General features: G+C 36.8%; 1 protein-coding gene across 3 annotated transcripts in view; it reads left to right on the forward strand.

Annotated features, from left to right (window-relative positions):
* The first annotated feature begins 3891 nt into the window (after positions 1-3891).
* The window catches only part of Gprk2 (G protein-coupled receptor kinase 2), a 266074-nt gene continuing 257109 nt past the window's right edge, over positions 3892-12856 (forward strand). For all 3 annotated transcript variants that reach the window (XM_067762858.1, XM_067762859.1, XM_067762860.1), the window contains exon 1: positions 3892-4793. In XM_067762858.1, coding sequence (XP_067618959.1) covers positions 4742-4793 — 52 coding nt within the window. In that variant the 5' untranslated portion in view covers positions 3892-4741. The remainder of the gene's footprint in view (positions 4794-12856) is intronic.

Raw genomic sequence — 12856 nt, forward strand, 5'->3', positions numbered from 1 at the left:
ACTTCAGAATTGGTAAAGGTGTTGCTTCGTATAGCGATGACAGAGTGCTATCAGTAAGGGAAACGATATCCGAAGGGATATTAACGACGTTGCTCTTCAACAGAGAGTCAGGACGGCGGATTTAGTAACGATGACCCTCGAAGATAGGATGTAACGACGCTTGATCTTACCAGAGAGTGATGGTGTTGGTGGTAATGGTCTAGACTCAGATGTCGGATGTCCAAGGATGTTGTTGTGGTGTTTGTTGTTGTAGCGATAAATCCACACCCCGAAAGTTTTGGAGAGTGTTATCGATGTTGATGATCATTTGCCGGATATACATACATAGATCCAGCACGTTCCGATAACAAACACCATTTGATATGACCGTGACAGTGAACTTTCTAGGCCATCCCTCCCCCTAGTTCCATGAAATACCTGGAGTCAAAAGAGCCTCGGCTGCTAAAGAAAAACGATTCGCCACGTGTAGGTGAGGCTGACAATTGGGTTGGAGGAGCTACAATAAGCGCAGTGAACAGCTTGAAAGGGCTGCGCTACACCACCCCTTTGAATAATTTAGGTATTTGTCGCCACTACGACAGGCATACCTACCGCGGTTAGGTATTCTAAGTCCCCAACCTGCCCTCTATCCGACATTGGTAAATAAACCACTCCCGTAAGAGAACTTCTAAAATCAAGTACATAGATTCTTACTCAGAAGAAATGTGAGCAAAACAAGAATTTCCCTATGGGCAGTGGGGAAGACCTGTCTGACGGAGTAGACGTGGTAAACAGCCCTAATCTGAGAAGAATTCCATTGCCAGCCACAAAAGCAGCTGGCAGCCACTCCACTCATTTGCGAGGAATTGTCCCTATTGAGTTTCAGCTTGATGCCTTGTACATTGCGCCTATGACCAAGTTGAGAATTGCTTCCTATTGCATGATAGCGAATGAAATGCTCAACCTGTTGCTTACATATGTATGTAATTTGTGGGGTGAGTATGTGAATATTGTGGTGTAGCATTTGCTACGTCACAACTTTTATTTTAAGGAAATATGCTTAATGTAGATGGAGAGAGATTGAGAAAGAAGAATAAAAATTCCTTTGTTAGAACTACTTGAAGACAATTTCGGGTTAATGCAGATACCATCAAAATCAAATCCAATTCGGCTAATCGGCCACGGCCATATCCCGACTATTCATAATACAGGTTTGGTAGCGTACCCGGTTATATCAAGTTCCAAAAATCTAGAGGAAATATCGATATTATTTTTAAAAATGGCTCTCCATATTCGTCCAAACAATTCAGTAAACAAAATTCCGATATTTGACTTTTTTATTTCCTTTTTGCTGTTTTTCTTCGTTATAAATATTTCATTTTGGATGATAAAAAAAGACGATGATAACACATACTTTCAAACATATTTGTTAAATTCCAATTAGAATTAGCAATTGATGCAATTGGTTTATATTCTCTAATTCATTAAAAAATTAGAAATAGTTCAACTAATTCCCATTAGATAATTGAAATTTTTATTCTAATGGTAAATCTAATTGCAATTAGTTGCCATTAGCAAAAAAAATTGGGTTACCTTTACCATTAGGAATCTAATTGACTTCTGCTAATGCAATTAGATATTCAATTAGCTCGAATTAGAAAAAAAGTTTGAATTTCATCCAAGATTTGGTTTGGCCATAAATGCAGTTCAAAAAAGTTTAAAATTTACACTCAAATCCTTACCCGTGCATCCCCTAAAATATCTTTATATATAATAATCACGTGTCACATTGTTTGTCCGCGATGGGCTCCTAAACTACTGAAGCGATTTTGAATTTGTTTTGCACCCCGTGTGTAGTTCGATCTAACTTGAAATATAGGATAGGTTATATCTCAGTTTATAGTCGCAATATCATTTTATTGCAAATTTTCTTATATGTTTACACGTAATAATAAAATGTTACGTATAGGCACCGGCACTCATATTTTCAGGTGGTGCCGATATACTTCCGTGTAATTGGTTGGTGTTTAATTAAACAACGTGCTTTAACTTTTATATTGACAGTCAAGCAGCAGCCTAGACAGTGTTTATACAATATGGATATCAAATGAAAGCTGTTGATGAGTGCTTTAGTACATAGTAATATATTATACTGTTGGGTGACTAGGGTCTCGAGATATAGGCCAAAACGTGGACCCGTATACCCCTAGAATGTGTGGGTAATATGGATGTTGTGACGTATATTAGCAACACTAAGGGATCCTATCATCTCTAAGCTGGTGCTAAGAGTGACTTGTATGCACATCCATAAATCAATCATTATGTATCTACATAAACGAATCAATCATTATGTCTACACATATGTACGTACACGCAGCGGAGAAGCAACGCACAAACACATGCAGATATCTTATCTAAAATGCTCCCAAAAGTATGCAATTGTAATTGTGGAAGTGTCGCTCACAAATACACGCGCATATGAGAGATATACACATGCATCTGTAGTTATAATTATATACCAGTAACTAAGTAAATTCTGGAAGCGCCTAGAAGATGGAACGAGGAAATCACACAGTATAAAAGCAGTAACAGTAGAGGCGCGAGAATCAGTTGGATTTAAGACGCTATCTAGCGAGCAATAGCAGTATTATCAGTTTCATTTAAGCAAGCTATTAGTTGCGAGTTATAAGTGTTATTTAATAAAGGCCATTTTTCATTATTAAATATTGGAGTTATTTATTCAACAGTTTAGCAGAATATTGCAAATAAGGGGAATTGCAGTAAATTCGTTACAATATCAAATGAAAGCTGTTGCTGAGAGCTCTAAAGTAATTTTAATTGTGATATTGGATTTAGTCGCATCAACCTGCAAAACTGATAAATATGCATGCGAAGCCGAAATAAAGACATGAATTAATAACACCCACATACCATACCCACCGTGGTGTGATGGTAGCGTGCTCCGCCTGCCACACCGTATGCCCTGGGTTCGCACCCCGGGCAAAGCAACATCAAAATTTTAGAAATAAGGTTTTTAAATTAGAAGAAAATTTTTCTAAGCGGGGTCGCCCCTCGGCAGTGTTTGGCAAGCGCTCCGGGTGTATTTCTGCCATGAAAAGCTCTCAGCGAAAACTCATCTGCCTTGCAGATGCCGTTCGGAGTCGGCATAAAACATGTAGGTCCCGTCCGGCCAATTTGTAGGGAAAATGAAGAGGAGCACGACGCAAATTGGAAGAGAAGATCGGCCTTAGATCTCTTCTGAGGTTATCGCGCCTTACATTTATTTTTTTTACCTATTTACATACGTCCTATTCGATTTGCCTGAAATTTGGTATATAAATTTGCCTATATTAGTATGTACGATCCTTTTTTTCGAGAAGTGGACCAGAGACGGGCTGGGACTGAGATTAGGACTAGGACTGGGACTGAGACTCGGAGTGGGACTGGGACTGGAACAAAATACATACCGCCCTTGGGACAGAAAATAAGGGATGAAGAAGAATGAGAACAACTTAAGAGAAGAGAAAAGAGCGAAGGAGAAGGAGACTGAGAAAGTGATAGAATGAGACGAAGATGGAGGTAAAGCGAAAAAGACTGAGGGAGGATTGAATGAAAGGATTAGGAAAAAGTGAGAGGGGGGGAGGGGGAGGTCAGAGTTAGATGGAAACAGCTTATTAAAATGTATGCAGATAGGCCAAATTTTGGGCAGAACACCGTCTGCCGGGTCTGCTAGTTGTACTATATAAATAAAAATACATGTGTATGTACGTATTAATGCCATGTCTTTTAATTTGTTTTTGTATTCTCATTTTAGCTCTATACTCTGCATCCTTCGTTTTACAAAAACCTTACTATGACTAAATCATGAAAAATGCATACAAAATTTTGCGCACACTGGAATAGGGAAATAAACAAAGAAACAAAGAAACTATAAACATGCGATTAAAGTAATTTGCGATTACAAATTTGCATAAAATAGCAGGATATTACTTTAGCACATTATAACAGAAATGGAGCAGTGAAAAGAAACCAAAAGGTGTATACGCAGGCACGCCATGAATTATTAAATCGCGTCAAAAGTTGCAAAAGCAACTTGAATTGTAAAAATTAACATAAAACATATCGAAAAGTACACGCATCTCTAGAAAGCAACAGTGTCTCTGGGCGAAACCCCAAAACGTCAAAGTAAAAGTGGACAACCGGAAACGGAAACAAGCGTAAGCGACAACTCCAATAGTTTTGACATACTAGTAAAAAGGCAATCGAAGAGTCAGCTTGAGTCATTTTATTTCAGTCTGTAAATTATAGACTCGTGTAGAGTGTGTAAAAGAAATGGCAGAGCACCAACTTATATCTGATCTTACAAATATGCATTGCTGTTAAACCATTTTGGGAAGGTGTGAAAGCAGCCATAGTAAGCCGTAATAAACAAAGTCTTACAAAATATACATAAGACGGTAGGCACATAAACATAAGTACGCCATTTGTTCGACTTTTTATTGCAACACACAAAAACAACAGCAAGTGCTACTATTTATTAAGACTACAAATAAAATCATAGTTTGCAGCTAAGCAGACGTTAGACCCATTATTAACTCTTAACACAGACCACCAATTGTCTGCTTAAGGCAGCAAAGAAGGCGTGCGCAAGTCAAAAAGTCAGCCGCCGCTTCAAGTGTAACGAAAAAAATATAAAAAAAGTGCTGCATTTGTTTTTCCAGCCGGCCAAAGGACACAATAAAAAACCGCCAACCTGGAACTAATGGAATTAGAGAATATTGTGGCCAATACGGTCTACTTGAAAGCTAGAGAAGGTAAGTGAAAATTATTCCTATTTAAATTAGTATGCAAGAAGTCATTTAGCTTAATGGTATACAAAACACCCAATAAGACAAAGGTTTAATAAAAGTCATCCAATGGAATTATGAGACTAGAATATAAAACTTTATGAGGTAGAAATATATATAGATAATAAAAAATAAATTAATGTTGGGCTAGTTAATTTTTCCCTCAAATTTACTAAAAAAATTTGGAATGTGCAAAATAGTATTGGACATTTTGTTTGATGTACAGCAGCAAAAAAGTAATAGTAAAGGCAATTTTTTTATTCAAATTTCGTCTATTTCATTCCACTTTTTTTTATATTTGTTATTTTAAGAAACAATTTTCAGGGATTTTGTTACTGAAACTATGCAAATAACAAGAACGTTTTTTGAGAAAATTTGATGGTGAATGAGGACAAAACGAAGTACCTGCTGTCATCGAGCAAAGAGTCAGCGCATATGCGCCTTGGCAACCACGCTACTGTTGGCAGCCATAATTTCGAAATGGTAAAAAACTTCGTTTCTTTGGGAACCAGCATCAACACTAGCAACAACATCAGCACTGAAATCCAGCGAAGAATCAATCTTGCCAATAAATGCTACTTTGGACTAGGTAGGCAATTGAAAAGTAAAGTCCTCTCTCGGCGAACGAAAATCATGCTCTACAAGTCACTTATCGTACCCGTCCTGCTATATGGGGCAGAAGCATGGACCATGACAACAGCAGATGAAGCGGCTTTGGGAGTGTTCGAGCGAAAAGTTCTTCGAAAGATTTATGGACCTCTACGCGTTGGCGATGACGAGTACCGAAGAAGATTTAATGATGAGCTGTACGAGCTATACGCAGACATCAACATAGTCCAGCGACTGCGGCTGCGCTGGCTAGGCCATGTTATGCGAATGAAAGATGATGCTCCGGCCAAGAAAGTGTTTCTATCGGAACCCGCCTATGGAAGCAGAGGTAGAGGGCGGCCCCCACTCCGTTGGAAAGACCAGGTGGAAAACGATTTAAACTCCCTTGGTGTGACCAACTGGCGCCGGTTGGCGGAGCGAAGGAGCGACTGGCGCGCCTTGTTGGACGGCCATAACCGTTTAGACGGTTAAGCGCCAATTAAGTAAGTAAGTAAGTTTTTGAGAAAATCTGAGAAAAATTTAGATATCTCTGAATTTATTTGAATATGCAGTTTTGTAGCCCAATCAATTTTAGTCCAACAAAGTACAAGTTGTATCTCTCTCAGAACTCGCACTGATTTCTGACAATTTTTGGTGCTTCAGATTTTTTTCCACATAAAATAAGGTACACACTTTGTATGGAGGAAAATCTACAACACCCTTCCGAAAAAATATGGTCACAAATTTGTGCGAATTTTGAGAGGCCTATAAATTTTACTTCGTTAAGCTTAAATTGATTGGGCTATCAAAACAGTATTAAAAAAAAATTAGATAACTCCAAATAAAAGTTCGAAATTTTCTCGAATATTTTCAAAAATGTTTTTGAGATTTGTTTGCTCAGTTTCAGCAACAAAATCCATAGAATTGCATACAATTACCTCTTCATTTATCACATTCGTAAAATTTAATCAGTTTTAGACGTATTTTATCATAATATTAGATAAAATAATTTAAAAAAAATTAAGTTAAACGGTTTTATTGGAAACAATACTTACATTAAGTAATAATAATACTAAAAGCTAGAAAATAATTAGGTATTAGTCATCACACTCTTCATCAATCTAGGGCGTTGATCGGACAATTAAATAAAAGCGTTGCGCCCATGAAATTTCTATAAATGTGAGGCGTAGCATAACCTGATTAAGGTTGAGTTGGTCTTACTTATGACTATCAAAGAAATTTGACGCTTCCAACGCTTTTATTTAATTGTCTGATCAACGCCCTAGATTGATTAGGAGTGTGATGACTAGTACCTAATTATTTTCTAGCTTTTAGTATTATTATTACTTCATGTAAATATTGTTTTCAATAAAACCGTTTAACTTAAAAATTGTTTTTAAATTATTTTACTTTCAAGTTTTTAGTCTGTATTTAATTGCCCATTATTTCTCATTCTATTTAGTTCATTTAGTGACTCATTATTACAAGGACTCTTTCCTGACAATTTGTTACAATCTAAGTCCTCAATACAAAATCCTTCCAAAGACTTTACTCGACTCAGCGCCACATATGCTTGTCCCTCCTCGAATACCAAAGTATTTTGATGTCACTTCTACCGGACTGTATGTAATATTTGTTCCAAATATGAGCCGTAAAGCGATTTCTATTTCTGTATGTATTATGTGTTCCAAATATGACCCAAATCGGACCACAAATACGTTTTTTTAAATATTTCGATACATGCGCCACCTATCGGAGTTTTTTTCTAATTATTGCATTGTCATCGGGTTATGAACAATATTCCAAGTTTCAAGCTTGTAGCTTAACGGGAAGTTACTTAAATTTTAATTACAAAATTCGTAAACAACGGTCGACCAACCGGCTGGCCAGCCGCTACACAGAGTCAAGCTAAATAAAACCGTTTAAAAAACTGAAAAGAATGGCTGTTGACATATTGGCTGTTATATGTAGCTATTTCGACCCTGCCAAAAATCCCTTCAGATATCTTTGTATTATTGAAATTATAAATTAGAATCAAACTTTACTTAGTAACTGCGCTATGATTGCACCTGTTTACATGCTACCTCACTCAGTTTTTCCCGCTAATTAGTTTTAAAGTGAGATTTTCCAGCTGTCAGGACCTTTGCTTTTCGCTTCCCAATGTTGAGTTTTAGGAAGAAGTTCTATCAAGCATAACATAAATCCCTTGTTGTTGGACTTTGCTTTTCGCTTTCCGAGGTACAGCTTATTTGCTGAACATCCTGCTAGCTCGATTCTCGCGCTTCACAGATTTTATTGTTCTTCATTAGAAGCAGTTCTACAATGCCTTAAAAATGGAAGTGCTTGGCAAACTTTCTTTTGGCACTCTACGCGCAGGTACCTGCATCGAGATATTTTTGGGGTACAAACGAAAATGGGGTGGTTTTTGGCGATTGGAAGCATGTGCATGTTTGTTGAGGCAGGTCGAAGTCATTAACCTTGATTTATTTTATGTGTTTGTGGGTTTTGTTCATTAAAGTTTTTTGGTTTGTTAAGCGTTTGTTGGTTTGCTTGTTGTATCTACATATTTGGTTGGCTTCTTTGTTTTACAGTTTGCCTGGTTAAAATACATATTTCGTAAGAGTTAGTGTTTATATTTTCTTTGTAATTTTACCGTCGAATGTTTTTTTGCTGGGGGCAACAGTTTCGAATATGTGATGCAAAAAAAATAGACTCTGGTATGAAGTAGGTTTTTCATGCCTAATGTGTTCACGAAACTTCATTATCTAGGGTGTACTGATCTATCCTACTTGTTGCTGTGAAGTAAATTTGAATGCGCGGTCTCTGCCAAACGTATACTTTGTTTAGATTGTTAAGTTTTATCCTAAGTTATTAGATGTTCTGTAAGCTTTGTTGGTGTTCAATTTTCTTAAAGCGCTTTGCAAACTTTTATATTGCTTTTTCAGTATATCAAAAATGTTTCTGATTTCGCTTGATTTTCTCTTTTCGATAAATCGATAACTTTTTGACAACATCGATTTCTTTGCGATAAATTATGTTTAGATTTCCGATAATAAGGCGGTAGCTTTTCGAGATTAAATCGGTAACTTTGTGAAAAAAATCGAATACTTTACCATAACAAGTCGATAATACGTTTACAACAAAATGATACGCCTCGATAATAAATAGATAGCTTAGCGATAGCAAAGCGTTACATTTTTGATAAGATAGCAAAAACTTTTCGATAAAAAATTTATAACTTTTTGATAAATCTATGCTTGTTTATTTAATGGTGTGTTGAATTTATACTTATTATTTAAGAATTCATGAGCTGAAGCCTTTGATAACATTACGAAATTGCCTGATGATGATTACGTGGCGGTTTTCGAAATGGTACCATCGCAATATGCCAGTAAATGTTTCTTTCTTTTCAGTTTCTCTTAGAAAAACATAATAATTGAAATTCAATTATTATAAGCCGGTGTTAAGCTCATTAATTCTTAAATAATAAGTATAAATTGAACACACCATTAAACAAATAAACATAAATATGTAAAACTGAGCCCGAGTTACAAAGCTTCCCATTCGCAACGATAAAGAAACTTTACAAAAACAAATCTACATAACACACAAATTAATATAGAGACAGAATGTCTCAATTGTGTTGTAAGTGTAGAAATGAGATAAACTGAATTAAGCCAGGAAACAAATACAAGCAGGATAGTGTAGTGGTTAAGGCAACTGCAGTTTCATCGTGTGATTTGCGGTTCGAATCTCGGTGAAATCTATGATAACATTACGAAATTGCCTGATGATGATTACGCGGCCGTTTTCGAAATGGTACCATCGCCATATGCCAGTATTGTTCATTCACTAAGACTGGAAAGAGTACAGAATAGATTCGTTCGATGTGCTATTCAACCCCTTTATTTCCTGATCCTATACCTTTGCATAGTGCTTGTTGCGCCCTCAAAAACATGAAGTCCCTTGTGTCTAGACGGTCTAGCCAATCCCTTATGTTTATTTATGATTTAGTTTGTAGTTTGATTAACTGCCCGGAACTTCTGGGGAAAATTACCTTCAATGTTCCGTGCAGAACGCTTCGTACGCAAAGTAATCAGAGTTAACTATTTTAATTATGACCCTATTTTAAGGACACTCGCAGAGTTTAACAATTTTTCTCTACTCTTGCTCTAGACTTCGGACTCCCGAGATCATGTTTTGGTACTAAATTTTAACCATAGTATACTTAATCTTCAGATATTGGAATATATTTCTTTTTAAACATTAATTTATAATTGCTAGTCTGTAAGGTTTATGTAATCATGGACTTAAAAAGTGAATTGAATTGAATTGAAAAATGTTTCTTTCTTTCTTTTCAGTTAGCTTAGAAAAACATAATAATTGAATATTCAATTATTATATGTCGATGTTAAGCTCATGAATTTTTGATAAATCGATAACTTTTCGAGAACCTTTTGACGTTTCTATAAATAATGTTAGCTCGTTGATAGCACATCAATTAAAACGTCGATAACTCATCGTATAACAGATCGATAACTTCTCTATACGTCGATAGCACACATACAGTAACTCTCTTCTCGTTGCCTTGCGTTCTCTGGAGTACGATTTATTCGGATGCGTTGTTTGATGAGTTGCAATTGGTCAAAGATAAAATCAAATTGGAATGCCTCTCAAATTATAGATATCTTAAGGACTCACTTGTTAGTGTTTTAGTGTATAACCATTTAACAATTTCACTTGCTCCCTCTACCTGAAATGTGCCAAAATAATCCTCTTAATTTTTCATTATACAGCTTTATTTCCTTAGTAGCTTTTTGTTCCTTAATACACACTTCCGTAAATTTGATAAATTAATCAAAATGATTGATGCTAAACAATTATTATTATTGTTATATGTATGTATGCAGTACAGTGAGTACATTCAATTTATATACTCTCATTCTTTGCTTAGCTGAAATACTCATTGAAAATTGCGAAAAATGTTGAAGGTTGTTAGTCAAAACCACTTTATAACAAGTAAGGAAGGCTAAGTTCGGGTGTAACCGAACATTACATACTCAGTTGGGAGCTGTGGAGACAAAGTAAGGGAAAATCACCATGTTGTAAAAAGAACCTAGGGTAACCCTGGAATGTGTTTGTATGACATGTGTATCAAATGGAAGGTATTAAAGAGTATTTTAAGAGGCAGGGGGCCATAGTTCTATAGATGGACGCCATTTAGGGATATCGCCATAAAGGTGGACCAGGCCTGACTCTAGAATTTGTTTGTACGATATTGGTATCAAATGAAATGTGTTAATGATAATTTTAAAAGGGAGTGGGCCTAAGTTCTATAGGTGGACACCTTTTCGAGATATCGCCATAAAGGTGGACCAGGGGTGACTCTAGAATTTATTTTGTACGATATGGGTATCAAATGAAAGGTATTAATGAGTATTTTAAAAGGGCGTGGGCCTAAGTTCTATAGATGGACGCCTTTTCGAGATATCGCCACAAAGATGGACCAGGGGTGACTCTAGAATTTGTTTGTACGATATGAGTATCAAATGAAAGGTGTTAATGAGTATTTTAAAAGGGCGTGGGCCTAAGTTCTATAGATGGACGCATTTTCGAGATATCGCCATAAAGGTGGACCAGGGGTGACTCTAGAATTTATTTTGTACGATATGGGTATCAAATGAAAGGTATTAATGAGTATTTTAAAAGGGCGTGGACCTAAGTTCTATAGATGCACGCCTTTTCGAGATATCGCCATAAAGGTGGACCAGGGGTGACTCTAGAATTTGTTTGTACTATATGGGTATCAAATGAAAGGTGTTAATGAGTATTTTAAAAGGGCGTGGGCCTTAGTTCTATAGGTGGACGCCTTTTCGAGATATCGCCATAAAGGTGGACCAGGGGTGACTCTAGAATTTGTTTGTACGATATGGGTATCAAATGAAAGGTGTTAATGGGTATTTTAAACGGGAGTGGGCCTTAGTTCTATAGGTGGATGCCTTTTCGAGATATCGCCATAAAGGTGGGCCAGGGGTGACTCTAGAATTTTTTTGTACGATATGGGTATCAAATGAAAGGTGTTAATGAGTATTTTAAATAGGAGTGGGCCCTAGTTCTATATGTGGACGCCTTTTCGAGATATCGCCATAAACGTGGACCAGGGGTGACTCTAGAATGTGTTTGTACTATATGGGTATCAAATGAAAGGTGTTAATGAGTATTTTAAAAGGGCGTGGGCCTTAGTTCTATAGGTGGACGCCTTTTCGAGATATCGCCATAAAGGTGGACCAGGGGTGACTCTAGAATTTGTTTGTACGATATGGGTATCAAATGAAAGGTGTTAATGGGTATTTTAAAAGGAAGTGGGCATTAGTTCTATAGGTGGACGCCTTTTCGAGATATCGCCACAAAGATGGACCAGGGGTGACTCTAGAATTTGTTTGTACGATATGGGTATCAAATGAAAGGTGTTAATGGATATTTTAAAAGGGCGTGGGCCTAAGTTCTATAGATGGACGCCTTTTCGAGATATCGCCACAAAGATGGACCAGGGGTGACTCTAGAATTTGTTTGTACGATGTGAGTATCAAATGAAAGGTGTTAATGAGTATTTTAAGAGGGCGTGGGCCTAAGTTCTATAGATGGACGCCTTTTCGAGATATCGCCATAAAGGTGGACCAGGGGTGACTCTAGAATTTGTTTGTACTATATGGGTATCAAATGAAAGGTGTTAATGAGTATTTTAAAAGAGCGTGGGCCTTAGTTCTATAGGTGGACGCCTTTTAGAGATATCCCCATAAAGGTGGACCAGGGGTGACTCTAGGGTTTGTTTGTACGATATGGGTATCAAATGAAAGGTGTTAATGGGTATTTTAAAAGGGAGTGGGCCTTAGTTCTATAGGTGGATGCCTTTTCGAGATATCGTCATAAAGGTGGGCCAGGGGTGACTCTAGAATTTTTTTGTACGATATGGGTATCAAATGAAAGGTGTTATTAGGATTTTATTTTAAAAAGGAGTGGGCCCTAGTTCTATATGTGGACGCCTTTTCGAGATATCGCCATAAACGTGGACCAGGGGTGACTCTAGAATGTGTTTGTACGATATGGGTATCAAATTAAAGGTATTAATGAGGGTTTTAAAAGGGAGTGGCCCTTAGTTGTATATGTGAAGGCGTTTTCGAGATATCGACCAAAATGTGAACCAGGGTGATCCAGAACATCATCTGTCGGGTACCGCTAATTTATTTATATATGTAATACCACGAACAGTATTCCTTCCAAGATTCCAAGGGCTTTTGATTTCGCCCTGCAAAACTTTTTCATTTTCTTCTACTTAATGTGGTAGGTGTCACACCCATTTTACCAAGTTTTTTTCTAAAGTTATATTTTGCGTCAATAGACCAATACAATTACCATGTTTCATCCTTTTTTTCGTATTTGGT

Source organism: Eurosta solidaginis, chromosome 1 (assembly GCF_040869045.1).
Source record: "Eurosta solidaginis isolate ZX-2024a chromosome 1, ASM4086904v1, whole genome shotgun sequence".
NCBI classification, from domain to species: Eukaryota; Metazoa; Arthropoda; class Insecta; order Diptera; family Tephritidae; genus Eurosta; species Eurosta solidaginis.